The 18,714-nt window shown below is 46.3% G+C and overlaps 1 protein-coding gene, 1 long non-coding RNA gene and 1 pseudogene across 2 annotated transcripts; 2 read left to right on the top strand and 1 right to left on the bottom strand.

Moving 5' to 3' along the window:
* Window positions 1-397: 397 nt before the first annotated feature.
* Window positions 398-2,683, top strand: LOC136477825 (uncharacterized). The gene is made up of 2 exons (XR_010764119.1): window positions 398-1,363; window positions 2,406-2,683. It is a non-coding gene; the product is annotated as an uncharacterized lncRNA (long non-coding RNA).
* Window positions 2,684-4,751: 2,068 nt separating this feature from the next.
* On the top strand, window positions 4,752-13,244 carry LOC136477824 (uncharacterized). The gene is made up of 3 exons (XM_066476084.1): window positions 4,752-6,173; window positions 11,777-11,923; window positions 12,967-13,244. The coding sequence occupies exons 1-3, from the start codon at window positions 4,973-4,975 to the stop codon at window positions 13,026-13,028; spliced, it is 1,410 nt and encodes a 469-aa protein (XP_066332181.1). The 5' UTR covers window positions 4,752-4,972; the 3' UTR covers window positions 13,029-13,244.
* Window positions 13,245-15,170: 1,926 nt separating this feature from the next.
* On the bottom strand, window positions 15,171-17,636 carry LOC136477823 (cold-responsive protein kinase 1-like; annotated as a pseudogene).
* Window positions 17,637-18,714: the final 1,078 nt, after the last annotated feature.

Here is an 18,714-nt window from a genome sequence, read left to right as displayed (position 1 = left end):
GAATTCGTTTTCCTTTCCCCCTCCAGCCTCGCATAGCTACCTTACCGAGCTCGCTTTCTCCTCGCACGTCTCCTGCGCTCGTTCGCTGGCGTTGCCGTGGCCGGAGACGGCCGCTGGCCGCTGGCCGAGCCGCGCCGCCGCGCCAGCGCGCGCCCCGGCGAGGCACCTCGCCTCGGCTGGCCAGGCCGAGCCAGGCCGGGGGCTGACTCCTGTTGGGCCGTTTCCCCCTCCCTCGCGCTCGGGCCGCGCAGGCCGGTGATGGCCATGGGCCAGCTGTTCCCTTCGGGCCGGCCCAGTAGAGTTTTGAAGAATTGTTTTCAATTTATTCATTCTTATTTGAAAATAGAAATGGTTTGCAAAATATTTGGATACTCAAAGTTGCTCCAAATTGGTTGAAACAAATTTTTCTAGGTTCCTTATTACCAGATCTACTTGGGAAAATTATTGCATGTCATGTTTGATATACTTTTCTATAGGATTTTATTTAATCTTGAATATTGCTGATAACTTGAAAAATATGTAGAAAAATATATAGGCTTCAGAAAAATATGATTCCAAGTTTGTTAATCTTCTTATGTCATGTACTTCCTAAGGAAAATATGTTTCAGGCATGTGCTGTGGAAAACTTTGGAGGTGTAGTTCAAGTGCCTTTAAGGGCTGATTTTTGTTATTTTTGATAGAGAGCAAACTTTGTATAAAACATGCATGTGGTAATTTTTGTACAGTCATTATATGCTATGAAGAACCTAGGAAAAATATTAATTCTGTTGTTTGACACTTTTCATAGTACAAAGTAATTTCATGCTCATTTTCATGCTATAGCTTGTCATTTTTGTGTAGGATGGTTTACTTATCCAAATGCCATGAAATTTTTATGGTAGTCTGTTTAGGGTAGTAGTATGCTACTGCAATTTTCTCAGATTTTTAGGAGCATCAGAAATATAGGTTGCTATTCAAACCTATTATTAACTAGGGTTTAAGCCAGTGTCGCTTTAAGTGTGATTAAGAAAGTCGTAAAGCTTTGGTGTATCTTTGAAGCATTTCATAAGATAGGTTAACTTAACATATTAGTAGTAGAAGAGAATGCAGTAGATGACATGTGCTTGTAGTATAGTTCTTAGATGATGTTGACTACCTTGCATTTCAACATATCCATTGCATCCATCTCCTTCGATGCACCGTTTGCATAATCATTTACGCGCATTGCATCATACAGGATCACAAACCGAGAACCCGGTCGTCATACCCGAGGAGCCAGAGGAGCAGCTCGAGGTGCAGCAGCAGGAAGTGCCAGAAGCCGACGAGGAGGACGTTGAGGAACTTCCGGAGTGCCCCGATCACCGTCCGAGCTCCTTCGAGAGAGGCAAGCCCCGGAGCATTTTTCTCCCGGTTTGCAATTAATTAATTAAATGCTTTACTTTAATTGATGCATTACGTTCAGGAGTTGTTTGCAACCGTTGCTGCATTATACCTTGTTTACCTTTGTTATACTATATCCTTGTTACCCTGGTATCCGCAGTCGAGTCAATGCTTAGCTGGCTTAGACCGGTAGAAGTCGGGTGATTTCCTGTCACCTGCGAGCTATAGGTGGTTACCTGGATCTGCTTGGATGACTATGAAGTCATGGTATAACTAAGTGTTAAATGAAGTTGAGACCGGACGGAGACTTGCAGAGTTTTGAACTGTAGTGTTTCCGTCTGTGTCGATTAAGGACCGACCGTTGTTGGGCCTCGAGTCATGTTGAACGCATGCCTTACATTTAGCTGGCCGGATAAAGTACCTTCCGACCGCGAAGCTGGGAGATTTTTCGGGCCGAGTAGATTGCCCGCAGCGCACTGTGCCGGAGCAGGTGTGGTAGGACACGGGGGCGAGATGATAAGACCAAAGTGCAGTCGGTCGGCCCCCGGGTACATGTGGTTCCTGGCAAACTCGAGATACCTGGAAAGTTGGCTCGGTGATCAATATCTCACTTTAGCGGGTGAGTGAGGTTTGTGTAAGGAATAAATCACCAGCTGGTTAGGAATCGATTCGAATCGCCATCGCTCCTGGATAGTGAGCACTTGACTTGAGTGACTTCATCGTAGTAAATGTTATGGAACACTTGGACAGTTATAATGAATATGACGGTATGGAAGTTGCTTAATGATCATTGGTTATCATTATCTGCTTAATCACATGTTTACTCTAGTATAGGTGCAAATCTAGTGGACAGGTTAATAATAATTAACTTGGCAATAATGCTTTTAGAAAGGTTCTTGAAATGCTAAAATGCTTCTTTTGCAAATGAGTCAGCTACCCTACTATAAAGCCCTTCATAATCCTTGGTGTCATTTATTTTCGGTTATGTCGGGTAAGTCTGGCTGAGTACCTTCTCGTACTCAGGGTTTTATTCCCACTTGTTGCAGATGGGCAGATGTACTATGGCTACTGTATCAACTGCCTGTATCCTGCGATGGGTGATGCTTAGGACCATGGGCATGGTCATTCCTTACGTCTCATCTGATGCTTTTGTTGGAGATGATCATTCGCTGGCACTATATTTGAACTCCGTGTGAGTGTGTGTGGTTTTAAACAAATGACTTCCGCTACTTTTTATTCGAACTTGTTTTGTAATAACTATGTTTAAACTCTGATGTATCTGTTATGCAAACTTTTATGTAATATGTGATTGGTGACCGCTAAACTTATTACGATCATGGCTGGGACATGAGTTGGTTTGAAATCCTTCGTGATTTCACGGACTACCGGGTTATACGGGCTTAAGTTTGCTAAAGCGTCTGCGCTGGCGGATGATTTTCTTACTTAATTTCGTATAATTGGTCGGTTCTGTTACAGCTGGCATCAGAGCATGGTTTAGCGTGTTACTGTTCACAAGTGTATTTAAAACAAAAAGGCATTGGAAAACGTGATTTTAAAACTATAAAGTGTGCCAGTGATCAGATCCTTTATGCCCAGTTAAGGACTTTAGGTGGCTTAATTAAGTACTGACTGGGGTTCTTGCATCATATTTCTCTTTCGTCGCTCATACGGCGTGCTATTGTATGAGTGCCACTTGTTTGAGTGGTAATGAATGGATCATTTGCCTCTACGCCTCGGTAAGTGTGAGTTGTGAGAGCATGATCGGATACACCGCCGATCTAGGGTGAATGCTTATATGATGCTGGAGTAATTACATGTTCTACGCATGTTTTACAAAGGTATCTCATGTATGGGTCTTCCGTCTGTGGAGGCGATGCCGTCAATAGGACGATGGTTCGGGTAGTTACTACCGTTGTACACGTATCTGGGGATTCGTGTAGAGCGTGTAGATAAAACTTTACTGCTTTTATGCATTCATTGGGAATGGGGCTGAAATGAATCTTCTGCAGGTACATAACAACGCTATCGTGTAGAACGTATTAGCTACGTATTGAGAGATCGTTGTATGCCACCGACTTAGTCGTTAGAAATTATTTATTTCCTAAGTTTGTGAGAACGTACGACCCGTACATACATCATGTTACTTGTGCATCTCATTCATCTCATGCATACCTCCCCTTATAAATTGATTATCTCATTTTGATAAAAGTTGTATCACCTAAAATATGTTTCCCCGAAGTAATAAGAGAACTTTTGCTACAGATGGCCCGCACGAAGCAGACCGCCCGTAAGTCCACCGGAGGAAGAGCACCCCGACGTCCGTTGGCCCTGAGGGAGCACCGCACCATGGACACCTTCTTGAGCGAGTTTGGCATGCCAACTTTGCTTTGGAGAGTGCTCCATGATGTGGGGTACCCAGAGGGTCAAGAGCCGGTGTACTCTTGGAATGAGAGCCAGTTAGCAGATGATGGACTTGCAGTGGTGGAGATCACGGTTCCTGCTCTTGGTGATGCTCCAGATTGGGATGGTTGGCATTTGGAGTTTGAGGGTCGCACTCCAGCTGAGGGTGCAGAGGGAGCAGCCTTCCGTGTCATCAGGGACATTATGAGCAGATTTCCCAGTGAGCTTGCAGCAGCTTTAGCTGGTACTTTTCCTAGGGATGATCCTCGTGATGCCATTTGGGTTCAGCCTCAAGGAAGCGCATTAGTCAGAGGTCCAGCTGAGGGACAGGCTAGCGACAACCAGGCAATGAGTGCTATGTTCGCCGCCATCAGAGCGTATGAGGGTCTCGAGAGTACCTACTGGACTTTGACTGGCTTGCGTAGTGAGGATAAGCTCAAAGGGAAGAAGCAGAAGAAGAGACAGGCACGAGCCATAGCTAGCTTGCAGGAGCAGTTGGCTGATATGAACTTACAGCGAGATCAGGCGGTTGAGAGAGGTGATAGAGCTATGCAGCGAGTGCATACGTTGACTCAAGCCAACAACAATGCAGACCGCATGATTGGACAGTTGGTTCAGGAAAGGAATGAAGCCTGGAACGCAAGAAACCTTCTGTTGCAGAGAGTCGATGAGCTAGAGGAATACAACGGCAACCTGCACGAGGAGTTTCACGCGCTCTACAATGGGGTTGGCCCATATGCTCCACCGAATGCCGCTGGCATGGACATCGACGACGACGACCAGGATGAGCCTGCAGTTTCACCTGGAGGCGATGGTGACGTCTCCGATCCCGACGATGGCCCCGAGGAGTAGGCTAGTTGCCTTGCGCTAGTATCTAGGTCTTGTCGCGATGACCTTTCTTTTGTTGGCATGTAATCTATCGTATGTTGCTTCGAACGTATGAGAATTGGCATGTGTTTGGAACTTGATTTTCGAATGCGATATCTGAACGCATAAAAAGTCCAGTGTATGTATGCTGGCAATGTGATTGTATGGACGCGATGTTTGCCGTTTAAGTAATCCGATTAAGTGCTGTTGTTTTAATTGGAATTGCGATTGTTGTGCCTCTGTTTTATTGTATGAATTTATTCTCTCCAGTAAATTCAGTACGGCATAATTTTTCCTTCACTCGCAATTATTACAGCTCCACTCAATCATTACTTGTTGCTGAAATATGCAGATGACAAACACTCGCCGAACCACGTATGAAGCCGCTGAGCCCGGTGCTAACGGTTCAGGGACTGGTGGTGGTGGAGGAAATCATGGCAACAACAATGAGCCTCCCCATGAACCGCATTTGCCACCTCCTCCCCCGTTTACCCCCGAGATGTTTCTCGCACAGCTGCTCGGGAGTCAGCGCAATGCGGAACAATCCCAGAAGAACATGGAAGATTTTCTGCGCACCATAGCCAACAACGTGCAACGTGGTAACAATCAAGGCGGTGGCATGGGAGTAAACCAGTACAGCAGCTTCAAAGATTTCATGGACACCAGGCCGCCCGTATTCAAGGAAGCAACAGAGCCACTCGACGCTGAGGAATGGATCAACACGATGGAAGATAAATTCCGTGTGTTGAGAATGACTGAGGTGCTGAAAACGGAGTATGCTGCACTTCAATTGCAAGGACCGGCGGGAATGTGGTGGAAGCACCATCGCACCACCTTCCCTCCAAATGCTCAGATTTCTTGGAGAGAGTTTGCTGAGGCCTTCCGTGGAGTCTATATTCCACCCGGGCTGACTGAAATGAAGTTGGGAGAGTTTCTGGCATTGAACCAGGGTACCAAAACCGTGACGCAATACCTGCATGCCTTCAACAACTTGTGTCGCTATGCTCCCGACATGGTTGACACAGATGCCAAAAGGATAGCCAGTTTTAAGAGGGGTCTCAATCCAAAAATGATGAAGCATGTTGGTACCAACAACCGCGTCAGATTCAACGACTTCATCAGTGACTGTCTGAAGCAGGAGAAGAATAACAACGCCAGCACCGCAGCCAAGACACGCAAGAGAGCCTTCGAAGGTGGGCCGTCTCAAGCTAGAGCACCTATGGGAGGTCGTCCTCCTTATCGCCCATCGGCACCTGGCGCTAGATTCAGGCCACCTCAGCCAAGAAGCCAAAATTTCCGTGGACCTCAAAAGCCGTACAAGATGGCAGTACAGCCCAACAAAGCAGCCGCAACTGCGGTACAAGGCAGTTCCAAGGGAGCTGTGGGATCTGCCGGGACAGTGAGAGGACCCTGCTATAACTGTGATCAACCCGGTCATTTCTCGAGGTTTTGTCCATACCCGCCCAAGAAGAAGCAGCAGACTTATAATGCTAGAGTGCACAGTACAACAGTGGATGAAATTCCAGAGGGAGAGCCCGTCACTGCTGGTAAGTTTACTGTCAATGAAAACCCTGCAGTTGTTCTATTTGATTCTGGATCATCGCATTCTTTTATGAGTCAAGCATTTGCACAGAAACATGAACAACTATGCACAGAATTGGGCTATGGTTACCGTATAAGTTCAGCAGGGGCTGATGTTTTGACCAACCAGATGGTTCGAGGGGCAACCCTTGAATTAGGTAGCAGGAAGTTCCGAGTGAACTTGATAGTTATGCCTGGGTTAGTCTTGGATGTCATTATAGGAATGAATTGGATGAAGGATTGGGGAGCAGTCATAGATACTGGAGGTCGAGTACTTACCCTTAAGGATCCCCTAGGTGAGGGTACTTTCCAAGTACCATTGCCTCGAAGAACAGACCTTATAAGTGTTACATGCGCTACGGCAGTCATTCCTATTCATCAGATTCCGGTAGTGTGTGAATTCCCGGACGTATTCCCGGATGAGCTACCTGGTCTTCCGCCAGATAGGGAGATTGAGTTTGGAATTGAGTTAGTCCCCGGAACAGCTCCGATTTCAAGAAGGCCCTATCGGATGCCTCCCGATGAGTTAGCTGAGCTAAAGAAGCAATTAGAAGATTTGTCGAAAAAGGGGTTTATTCGGCCAAGCAAGTCTGAATGGGGATGTCCAGCTTTGTTTGTGAAGAAAAAGAAAGAGGGCACGTTGAGAATGTGCGTAGATTATAGGCCACTCAATGCTGTGACCGTCAAGAATAAATATCCCTTGCCACATATTGATGTTCTGTTTGACCAATTATCCAAGGCCAAGGTGTTCTCAAAAATAGATTTGAGATCCGGTTATCATCAGATTAAGATTAGGCCACAGGATATACCAAAAACTGCATTTTCCACCAGATACGGGTTGTATGAGTATCTTGTCATGTCTTTTGGCTTGACAAATGCTCCCGCATATTTTATGTTCTTGATGAATACAGTTTTCATGCCAGAATTGGATAAGTTTGTGGTAGTATTCATCGATGACATTCTGGTGTACTCCGAGAATGAGAGAGATCACGAAGAGCATCTGAGAACTGTCTTGACCAGACTTAGAGACCATCAATTGTATGCTAAGTTTAGCAAATGCGAATTCTGGTTGAAGGAAGTTCCTTTCCTTGGTCACATTCTGTCAGAGAATGGAGTTTCAGTCGATCCAAGTAAGGTGCAAGAAGTTATGAATTGGAAAGCACCGACCTCAGTTCCTGAGATTAGAAGTTTCTTAGGACTAGCGGGTTATTACCGTCGCTTTATACCGGATTTCTCAAAGATCGCCAAACCGATGACGAGTCTCCTACAGAAGGATCACAAGTTTGTGTGGACAGAGGAGTGTGAAGCAGCTTTCCACACTTTGCGGAAACTGTTGACCACTGCTCCTGTTCTAGCACAACCAGATATTGAGAAACCATTTGATGTGTTTTGCGACGCATCAAAGACTGGATTGGGTTGTGTTCTTATGCAAGAAAGAAGAGTCATAGCTTATGCATCACGTCAATTGAGAAAGCACGAGGTCAACTATCCAACACATGATCTTGAACTTGCTGCAGTTGTGCACGCCCTAAAAATTTGGAGACATTATCTACTTGGTAATGTGTGCAATATTTTCACGGATCACAAGAGTCTTAAGTATATCTTTACCCAACCAGAGCTAAACATGAGACAGCGTAGATGGTTGGAATTGATCAAGGATTACAACTTGAATGTGCAATATCATCCTGGTAAAGCCAATGTAGTGGCAGATGCTTTGAGCAGAAAGTCACATTACTTGACTGTGCAGCCATTACTTGAAGATGGATTCGATCTAATGCATCCTGCTGTGTTACATAGTATTCAGATTAGTTGCTCGTTGGAGAGTAAGATAATAGAAGGCCAGAAAACTGACAAGGGGATATTCCACATCAAAGAGAAAATAAAAGAAAAGCCGTCTCAACACTTTAAAGTGGATGAACAGGGCGTGTTGTGGTTTGACAACCGTCTTGTGGTTCCCAAGGATCGAGAGCTTAGGAATAAACTCATGGATGAAGCTCACCTGTCTAAGCTATCTATCCATCCTGGAAGTAGTAAGATGTATCAAGAACTAAGATCTCGCTATTGGTGGACCAAAATGAAGAAAGAAATTACAGCATATGTTGCCAGATGTGACACATGTTGTCGAGTGAAAGCCATTCACATGAAACCTGCCGGTATGTTGCAACCCTTATCAGTCCCTAGTTGGAAGTGGGACGATATCAGTATGGATTTTATCACGGGTTTGCCCACTACTCAAAAAGGACATGATTCAATTTGGGTAATTGTGGATCGTCTTACAAAGACCGCTCATTTCCTACCTGTCAAAACCACTTATCGACCACCTCAATATGCCGAAAAGTACGTCGCAGAAATTGTGAGGTTGCATGGTATACCAAAGACCATAATATCTGATAGAGGCTCACAGTTCACGGCTCATTTTTGGGAACATTTACACAAAGGCTTAGGAACTAGTTTGATTCGCAGTACCGCTTATCATCCTCAGACAGATGGTCAGACTGAACGAGTAAATGCTGTTTTGGAGGATATGTTGAGAGCCTGTGTATTGTCTTCCAAGGGATCATGGGAGTCATGGTTACCGTTAGCTGAGTTTTCTTATAATAATAGTTATCAAGAAAGCATCAAGATGGCCCCATTCGAAGCTTTATATGGCAGAAAATGTAGAACACCATTGAATTGGGTCGAACCTGGAGATAGAAGGTATTATGGCATTGACTTTGTAGAAGAAGCCGAGAAGAGAGTTCAGATTATTCAGCAGAATATGAAAGCTGCCCAATCACGTCAGAAAAGCTATGCGGACAAAAGGAGGAGACCCCTTGTGTTTGAAGTTGGTGACTATGTTTATCTGAAAGTCACACCAATGAAGAAGAAAAGGTTTGGAATCCGAAGAAAGCTTGCCGCAAGATTCGTAGGACCATACAAGATCTTGGAACAAAGAGGTCCGGTAGCCTACAAGTTAGAGTTACCTGAGACAATGAGTACAGTTTTCCCAGTTTTCCATGTATCACATCTCAAGAAATGTTTGCGTGTTCCGGAGGAAAGAATAGAACCTCGAGGTATTCAACTCAAATCAGATTTGGTGTATCGTGAACAACCAGTCCGAGTGTTAGACACTAAGGAACGTGCTACTCGGAATAGTGTGGTGAAAACTTACAAGATACAGTGGGATCATCATGATGAGGGAGATGCAACTTGGGAAACAGGAGAGTATCTACAAAAGGCTTATGAAGAATTTTATAACAAATGGTTCGTAACCCAAATCTCGGGACGAGATTTTTATAAGGGGGGAGGGCTGTAACACCCCGGTGTTATGCCTGCATTTAGGCATTGCTAATCATACATATCGTGCATCATCAAGCATCCTAATCCTACATGCATGATCTTGCATATAACAACTGAAACATTACTTCGAAACATACGAAACATGTTTGTGAAAAGAAAATGATGCATACACTTATTAGAGTTGTTTTGCTCTGATTCTTGCTTGCTAGTTGAGTAGAAATTGTTGGTTATGCTTGTAAATCATCTAGAATTGTTTAGCACAATTTTTGGAGCAAGGTTTGTATTTAAATTAATTCAAAATTTTGCTTCCAAAGTAAATTCCCAAAAATTAGGGTTTTGAGTTAAAATTTAACTTTGATTCTATAATTTAAAATCTAGATAGAATTGGACTTTGGTCATAAAAGCAAAGTTGTAGGGAATTAAATTCTAAGCAACTTTCATTTTTGGTACATTTTCAAAAGAGGTCATTTTCTTGCTCAAAATAATATTTGAAAACTGTTATTTGAAAATTTATTGAAAATGGAAATTTGAAAAGAATGTTTCTGTTTTCGCGGGCCGCCGCCTCCTTTCCGGCCCAGCCCCGCAAGCCGGCCCAGCGAAGCCCCCGCGCGCCTCGCGCTTCCACCGCGCCCCGGCCCAGCCCAGCGCCGCGCTGGCCTGCCTCCGCGCGCCTGCTCGCTGACGCGCCGCGCCGCGCGTCCCGACCGCGGCAGAGCTTGCCCGCCGCGTGGCCGCCCTGCGCTGGCGTCGCCCGCCGCGCGGCAGCCGTGGCCTGGCACTGCGCCCACGCGCCCGCCTTCACCTGCTGGTGCCCGCGCACTCGCTCACTCGCGCCCGCACTTCCTCCCCTTCTCCTCCAAAGCCGCGAGCCCCGAGCTCCGCCATCGCCGCGCTCGAGCTCCGCCGGCGTCCAACTCCCGCACCACCGCGCCATTCTCCAATTCCTCGTGCCCCGAGCTCCGCCTCGCCTTCCTCGAAGTCGTGCTCGAACTTGCTCCGCCTTCCGAGCACAGGTCGGGCCTCCCCGCGTCTCGCCGCCGACGGCCATGGCGCCGCTGTGCTCGGCCGCCATGGAATTCGTTTTCCTTTCCCTCTCCAGCCTCGCATAGCTACCCTTACCGAGCTCGCTTTCTCCTCGCACGTCTCCTGCGCTCGCTCGCTGGCGTTGCCGTGGCCGGAGACGGCCGCTGGCCGCTGGCCGAGCCGCGCCGCCGCGCCAGCGCGCGCCCCGGCGAGGCACCTCGCCTCGGCTGGCCAGGCCGAGCCAGGCCGGGGGCTGACGCCTGTTGGGCCGTTTCCCCCTCCCTCGCGCTCGGGCCGCGCAGGCCGGTGATGGCCATGGGCCAGCTGTTCCCTTCGGGCCGGCCCAGTAGAGTTTTGAAGAATTGTTTTCAATTTATTCATTCTTATTTGAAAACAGAAATGGTTTGCAAAATATTTGGATACTCAAAGTTGCTCCAAATTTGTTGAAACAAATTTTTCTAGGTTCCTTATTACCAGATCTACTTGGGAAAATTATTGCATGTCATGTTTGATATACTTTTCTATAGGATTTTATTTAATCTTGAATATTGCTGATAACTTGAAAAATATGTAGAAAAATATATAGGCTTCAGAAAAATATGATTCCAAGTTTGTTAATCTTCTTATGTCATGTACTTCCTAAGGAAAATATGTTTCAGGCATGTGCTGTGGAAAACTTTGGAGGTGTAGTTCAAGTGCCTTTAAGGGCTGATTTTTGTTATTTTTGATAGAGAGCAAACTTTGTATAAAACATGCATGTGGTAATTTTTGTACAGTCATTATATGCTATGAAGAACCTAGGAAAAATATTAATTCTGTTGTTTGACACTTTTCATAGTACAAAGTAATTTCATGCTCATTTTCATGCTATAGCTTGTCATTTTTGTGTAGGATGGTTTACTTATCCAAATGCCATGAAATTTTTATGGTAGTCTGTTTAGGGTAGTAGTATGCTACTGCAATTTTCTCAGATTTTTAGGAGCATCAGAAATATAGGTTGCTATTCAAACCTATTATTAACTAGGGTTTAAGCCAGTGTCGCTTTAAGTGTGATTAAGAAAGTCGTAAAGCTTTGGTGTATCTTTGAAGCATTTCATAAGATAGGTTAACTTAACATATTAGTAGTAGAAGAGAATGCAGTAGATGACATGTGCTTGTAGTATAGTTCTTAGATGATGTTGACTACCTTGCATTTCAACATATCCATTGCATTCATCTCCTTCGATGCACCGTTTGCATAATCATTTACGCGCATTGCATCATACAGGATCGCAAACCGAGAACCCGGTCGTCATACCCGAGGAGCCAGAGGAGCAGCTCGAGGTGCAGCAGCAGGAAGTGCCAGAAGCCGACGAGGAGGACGTTGAGGAACTTCCGGAGTGCCCCGATCACCGTCCGAGCTCCTTCGAGAGAGGCAAGCCCCGGAGCATTTTTCTCCCGGTTTGCAATTAATTAATTAAATGCTTTACTTTAATTGATGCATTACGTTCAGGAGTTGTTTGCAACCGTTGCTGCATTATACCTTGTTTACCTTTGTTATACTATATCCTTGTTACCCTGGTATCCGCAGTCGAGTCAATGCTTAGCTGGCTTAGACCGGTAGAAGTCGGGTGATTTCCTGTCACCTGCGAGCTATAGGTGGTTACCTGGATCTGCTTGGATGACTATGAAGTCATGGTATAACTAGGTGTTAAATGAAGTGGAGACCGGACGGAGACTTGCAGAGTTTTGAACTGTAGTGTTTCCGTCTGTGTCGATTAAGGACCGACCGTTGTTGGGCCTCGAGTCATGTTGAACGCATGCCTTACATTTAGCTGGCCGGATAAAGTACCTTCCGACCGCGAAGCTGGGAGATTTTTCGGGCCGAGTAGATTGCCCGCAGCGCACTGTGCCGGAGCAGGTGTGGTAGGACACGGGGGCGAGATGATAAGACCAAAGTGCAGTCGGTCGGCCCCCGGGTACATGTGGTTCCTGGCAAACTCGAGATACCTGGAAAGTTGGCTCGGTGATCAATATCTCACTTTAGCGGGTGAGTGAGGTTTGTGTAAGGAATAAATCACCAGCTGGTTAGGAATCGATTCGAATCGCCATCGCTCCTGGATAGTGAGCACTTGACTTGAGTGACTTCATCGTAGTAAATGTTATGGAACACTTGGACAGTTATAATGAATATGACGGTATGGAAGTTGCTTAATGATCATTGGTTATCATTATCTGCTTAATCACATGTTTACTCTAGTATAGGTGCAAATCTAGTGGACAGGTTAATAATAATTAACTTGGCAATAATGCTTTTAGAAAGGTTCTTGAAATGCTAAAAATGCTTCTTTTGCAAATGAGTCAGCTACCCCACTATAAAGCCCTTCATAATCCTTGGTGTCATTTATTTTCGGTTATGTCGGGTAAGTCTGGCTGAGTACCTTCTCGTACTCAGGGTTTTATTCCCACTTGTTGCAGATGGGCAGATGTACTATGGCTACTGTATCAACTGCCTGTATCCTGCGATGGGTGATGCTTAGGACCATGGGCATGGTCATTCCTTACGTCTCATCTGATGCTTTTGTTGGAGATGATCATTCGCTGGCACTATATTTGAACTCCGTGTGAGTGTGTGTGGTTTTAAACAAATGACTTCCGCTACTTTTTATTCGAACTTGTTTTGTAATAACTATGTTTAAACTCTGATGTATCTGTTATGCAAACTTTTATGTAATATGTGATTGGTGACCGCTAAACTTATTACGATCATGGCTGGGACATGAGTTGGTTTGAAATCCTTCGTGATTTCACGGACTACCGGGTTATACGGGCTTAAGTTTGCTAAAGCGTCTGCGCTGGCGGATGATTTTCTTACTTAATTTCGTATAATTGGTCGGTTCTGTTACACATGTTGCCCGCGCCTCATAAGCACCCACGCCCCCATATTCGGTTGCTCTATGCAGATGACGGCTCCCTTAACGTTGTGGCCGTGGATTCCGCCACCCGCCGCCGCCCACTCAGGCCTTGGCAAACTAGAAGAAGGGGTTTTCACCCCAATTCCATTTTAGCGGTCGATCGCGCTTTTGGAATTGGGTGAACTATCAGACCGCGTGCGGCGCGACTGCTCTCTTTCCTTTTCTGTCGTGTTTCCCTTTCCTTTTCCGTCTCCCTAAGGTACACAGACTGACGCGGCGACGTCCGAAATTTCATTCTCGAGCCCCCTCCCCCGCTCCTTTCCCTGGCTGTGATGTCACTGCTGACGCAGGCTGGAAAAAAGAAAAATATTTACTTTAAAAATGCTATAACTTCGGTGTATCTATTTTTAATTCCGTCAGCACCGATGTGTTCTATGCGACGACACGAATAAAACTAGACCCACTTGCATATGTTTCGAACTTTTATTCTAGTAGCAATTTATGTGTATTAACTTATACTACATAGCTTGTAAACACAAAAGTTATGAAACACAAATTAAGCTATAAAACATATATTTTCTTTTTAATTTCTGTTTGGTAGCGTTGTCAAGATGTAAAGAATAACTTATGTACACAAACTGTATAAAATAACTTATATACACAAGTTGAGTTTGATAACATTTGTATATAAGTTGTGTTTCATAGCTTTTGTGTTTCTAAGTTTGTGTATTAGTTATAAGTTAATTCATTCTTTTGGGTTTAATAAATTTTGTATTTTTCAAGTTTTGGCATAAGTTATAAGTTAATTCGTTCCTTTATGTTTAATAACTTCTGTACAAAGTTGTGTTTTATTTGTATATAAACTATATGTTCTAAGTTAGTACTTATAAATTCGTACTAGAATAAAATTCTTTCAAACATATGCAAGTATGTCTAGTTTTGTTCGTCTCGTTACGTAGAACACATCGGTGCAGACAGACTTAAAAAAATATATACACCGTTCAAAAGTTATAGCAATCTAAAATAAATGTTTTGCTTTTTCGTAGCTTGTGTCAGATGACGTCACAGCACAGATTTCATTTTCCGCGTCGTTCGCTAGTGCGTCTGAGCTTGCCAAAAGAGAAAAACAGTGCGGAAAAATAATGGGCTGGGCGCACGTCCAACAAGAGAAACAGGCGGAAATTAGTTTTTTCCTAAAAAAGAACCGTAGCGTGTCGGAATATCCCTCTCTCAATTCCAATCGGGTGACCGTTCGTTATCCAATGGGTCGTCATAGGCCGCCACTTGACATGAGAGTACCGACGAATATATTTACGGAAGGGCCAAGAAACTGTGAAGTATTAATGGTGGCCATAACTTCATGCAGAATTTCATTGCCACTCACCAGTGTTGCCCCATGTTATCAACTTGGCATAATCTATTCGGATGTCATTAAAGCCGGCTGATAAGCCGGTTGTAGCTGTTTTATTGTGAGTGAAAAATACTATAGATTCTAGCTGATAAACCGACTGATAAGTTCAAGCAAACAAGCCCTTAATGGTTGAACCAGGGGTTGATGCAGGCACGCAGCTCCATTTCATTCCATGTATCAAAGAGCGGTGCTGTAGTTAGACAATTTTTTCTTCCCTTGCTCTGGTTCAGGTGAAAGTTAAACCCCCTGTAGCTCGGGGTCTTAGCAGGTAGCCAGTTTTATTACCTCCACTCCAACGTATTTAGGAAAGTTGTAAAATGTACTGTAGCGCAGAATTGAGTACTTGACAGTATTAGTATCACTTATTATCAGTACGTTGATATACTAATCTTTGTCGGTCGCGCGATTACACGACGGACAACGAACGCCGCCTCACACGGTCCTATCAGTTCAGTTACATGCCGGATTGCCGGTCGCGCGCCTGCTCTGAGCACCAGTCCACCACTGCTGGCTACCGCGGAGCCACCTCGCTGTACGTGAACGAGACAGAGCACTTGGGCGCTGCTGCTGCCGCCGCCGCCACCGCCGCCGGCCACCTCGCCTTCGGCGACGCAAGAACTAGCGGACCGGCGGGCAGACCTCCCGGGGCCGTGTGGTGGCCGCGGTGCTCGGCGAAGCTCGGCGGACACATCTCCGTCTCGGGCAGCGCGACGGGACGCGACAGCAAGTCCAGCACCTGGCGCATGGTGGGGCGGCTGCTGGGCGTCGCCTGCGTGCACGCCAGCCCCACCTTGATGTACCGGAGCACCTCCTTCTCCGGGTAGCTCCCCATGCTCGCGTCCACAATGTCTAGCAGCCTGCCTTGCTGGTATAGCACCCATGCCTGTAAAAAAAAGCACACGAATGACGCGAGAGATTCGTCAGTACAGAAAAGCCGGTAACGTGAACGGAGAACCGAGACGAGAGTTCAGGGAACGAAGGAAGGACGCCTGACCTCTCGCACCAGGAACATGTCCGACTGGATCGTTTGCGAGATCCTCCTCCCGCTGACGATCTCAAGGACAAGCACTCCGAAGCTGTAGACGTCGGCTTTCTTGGTCAGCTGCCCATGCACGAAATATTCAGGTGCCAAGTATCCACTGCAGCCAGAGAGTTAGACTAATCACTGTCAGTAGTTAGTAAATTAGATTGTTTGTTTCGATTTCGAAGCAAGTGTCGGTAACAGCTTCACTCAAACAAACAGCATACTTGGTTCCGACCACTCCTGTGCTGATGTGGGTGACGTTGTCTGGGAACAGCTTTGCGAGCCCGAAATCTCCGATCTTTGGCATGTAGTCTCGGTCGAGAAGAACATTGCTGGCTTTGATGTCTCTGTGCACGATGTTGGGCTCGTGCTCCTCGTGCAGGTAGCTCAGTCCCTTGGCGGTGCCCACGCAGATGTCCGACCTCCTGCTCCAGGGCAGATTTGCTGCGGCTCCGTTCCCTGAACCTAAAGCTAAGATATACATAAGCGCATCTTGTGAGGAGAATAATGCGGCTCCAGCTTCCGATGGCGATGGGTGTACATCTGTAGTAGCAGTGGTTCCAGATTGTGCCATTGTTTAGTTCGCGAAATTTGGATTTTGGGGCTACTGTAGCACGTTCGTTTTTATTTGGCAAATAGGGTTCAAACATGGACTAATTAGGCTCAAAACGTTCGTCTCGCAATTTTCCACCAAACTGTGCAATTAGTTTTTCTTTTCGTCTACATTTAATGCTCCATGCACGGACCGCAAACATTCGATGTGACAGGTACTGTAGCAACTTTTTGGAAATTGGGGTGGAACTAAACAAGGGCTGTATTGTATGGTTCACTTACCTTTGAGTGCATGATCGAGGCTGTTGTTCGCAAGGTATTCGTACACCAGGATCCTGTTCTTCCTCTGCACGCAGCAGCCCAGCAGCCTGACGAGGTTCGCGTGCTTCACTTCAGAGATGCTCTCGATTTCAGCGAGGAATTCCTTGATCCCCTGCTCGGATTCCGAGGACAAAACCTTCGCGGCAAATTCAGTGCCGTCTCTCAAAACCCCCTGTCGCAAAAACAGGCACATTTGTTTCAGCTGAAACCTTGTTGCTCTGATCTAGCTAGTTGTAGGTAAATTTGGAAAGAATAAAATATCCTGGGTCTTTTTACCTTGTACACAGTTCCAAAACCACCTCGGCCAAGCTTGTTACTCTGATCGAAGTTGTTTGTAGCTGCTCTGATCTCCCCGTAGGAGAACAGCCTGAGATTTTCCATGCCTAAAAGCGCTGTTCAGAAAACTAAGTCAGCTTAATTTGGATTCCTGAACTTCCATTAACAGAACCGCAGGAAGAGAAGATATTGGCAAACGGCAAAGCATCATCGATGAACAGCCTGTTCGGGAGGCCGTATCGTATCGTGGATTATTCACTGCTGGCTGGTTTGGTGTGAGAGAAAAACACTGTTCCCGACTAAAAATTTACGATCGTTTACGAGCAAGCGAACAGGCGAGAAGCAGGCAGTCAGGATTACGCACCTCTGAAGTCTTCCTCGGATCCACAGAGGCACCGCCTCACCAGCGCCATCTTCAAGCTTCGAGCAGGCAGCGCCGGGGAGAAGATGGGTTCCCTAGCACGGCGCGGCAGCCCGGACCGGAGGCATTAAATCGGCATGGTTGGGAGCGAGAGGAAAGCGCCGTGCAGCAACCTACTGTAGACTGTAGCTGTAGCGGTGTTCGACACCTGCAGTGTATGTCCGTCCGTACCGGCGGCGGCGGCGGCCAACGCAGGGTCCTTCGTCTTCTGCACCGCAGCTGCACTGACAGGGGCCAATCCAGAATTTATGGCGGCAAAGCCAAAGAGTGTGGTGGTGGGGGCACCGGGGGCAGTGGCTCAAAAAGTTCGGCGAGCGAGCGCCACGCAGCTGGGTTTCAGCTGGGAATCGTTTGCTGGCTTGTTGCTTCTTCTGGAATCTGGACGTGTCGCTGAGAGAAGCGACTGAATTACTGACAGATGGCTGGGTGGACAACTGGCCATGAGGCGTCGGCGTCGGCGTCGGAGGAACAGTCCGAGGTGAGCGAGTAGTCGACGGTCGACGCCGAGGAGTCGAGCACGGAGTGAGTGAGTGATCGACAGAAGGCGCGCTGGACCCTCACCACATCTAGCATGTTGCGTAGGCGAGAAACCAAAGCACGAGCCGCAAAGGTTTTTTTTGGTTGATCACCCCTTTTTTATATTATTTTTGGTCAACTCTTGATTGACTGTCACACCACAATCCCTGGAACGAAATAAACAGTACTCTTATGCATGTTCATCTTTAAAAAAAAAGATTAGCAGGGGTGTTGCTATACCATATAAGAGTATGAGAGGGTTTTACATGTTCATCTTAAAATTTTATTTCGACTAGTACGTTCGATTCTTCCGTCCACACTCCACACAGTGTCATAGTTTAACTTCATTGCTGATTGATGATTGTGATCGTTAATAATAACAAGATGGGATTGATTGGACCGGATTTCGTAGCATAAATGTTCAACACAGGATTCAGTTGCCAAGATAACCAGCCAGGGTTGTAACGCTACTAGAGTGCCCAGGAATTGTCCTTTCATCTAAAAAATTAAGCCCTTAGATTCTAGCATCTCCGGCTCCCATTGCAGGGGCTGTTCGGCTAGGCTAAAATGGCTGGCTGGGCTATTTTTGGCTGGGCTCTGTTCAGCGGCCCAAGTCCAGCCGAACGGCTGGAGGTTAAAGCCAACCTGGCGGCCACGTTCTCCTCCCTCCCTCACTCCGTCCCCCGCGCCCCACACGTCTAGGGTTTTTGCCGCGCGGGCCGCCGTGGGCGTGAGCTCCGCTTCTCCGTGCCTGCCCCGGCGCCGTCGAAAGCCTCACGTTTGTCGAACT

This window comes from Miscanthus floridulus, chromosome 8 (genome assembly GCF_019320115.1).
Source record: "Miscanthus floridulus cultivar M001 chromosome 8, ASM1932011v1, whole genome shotgun sequence".
NCBI classification, from domain to species: Eukaryota; Viridiplantae; Streptophyta; class Magnoliopsida; order Poales; family Poaceae; genus Miscanthus; species Miscanthus floridulus.
Note: the sequence above shows the minus strand (reverse complement) of the source record. Positions and strands in the feature narration are given on the sequence as shown.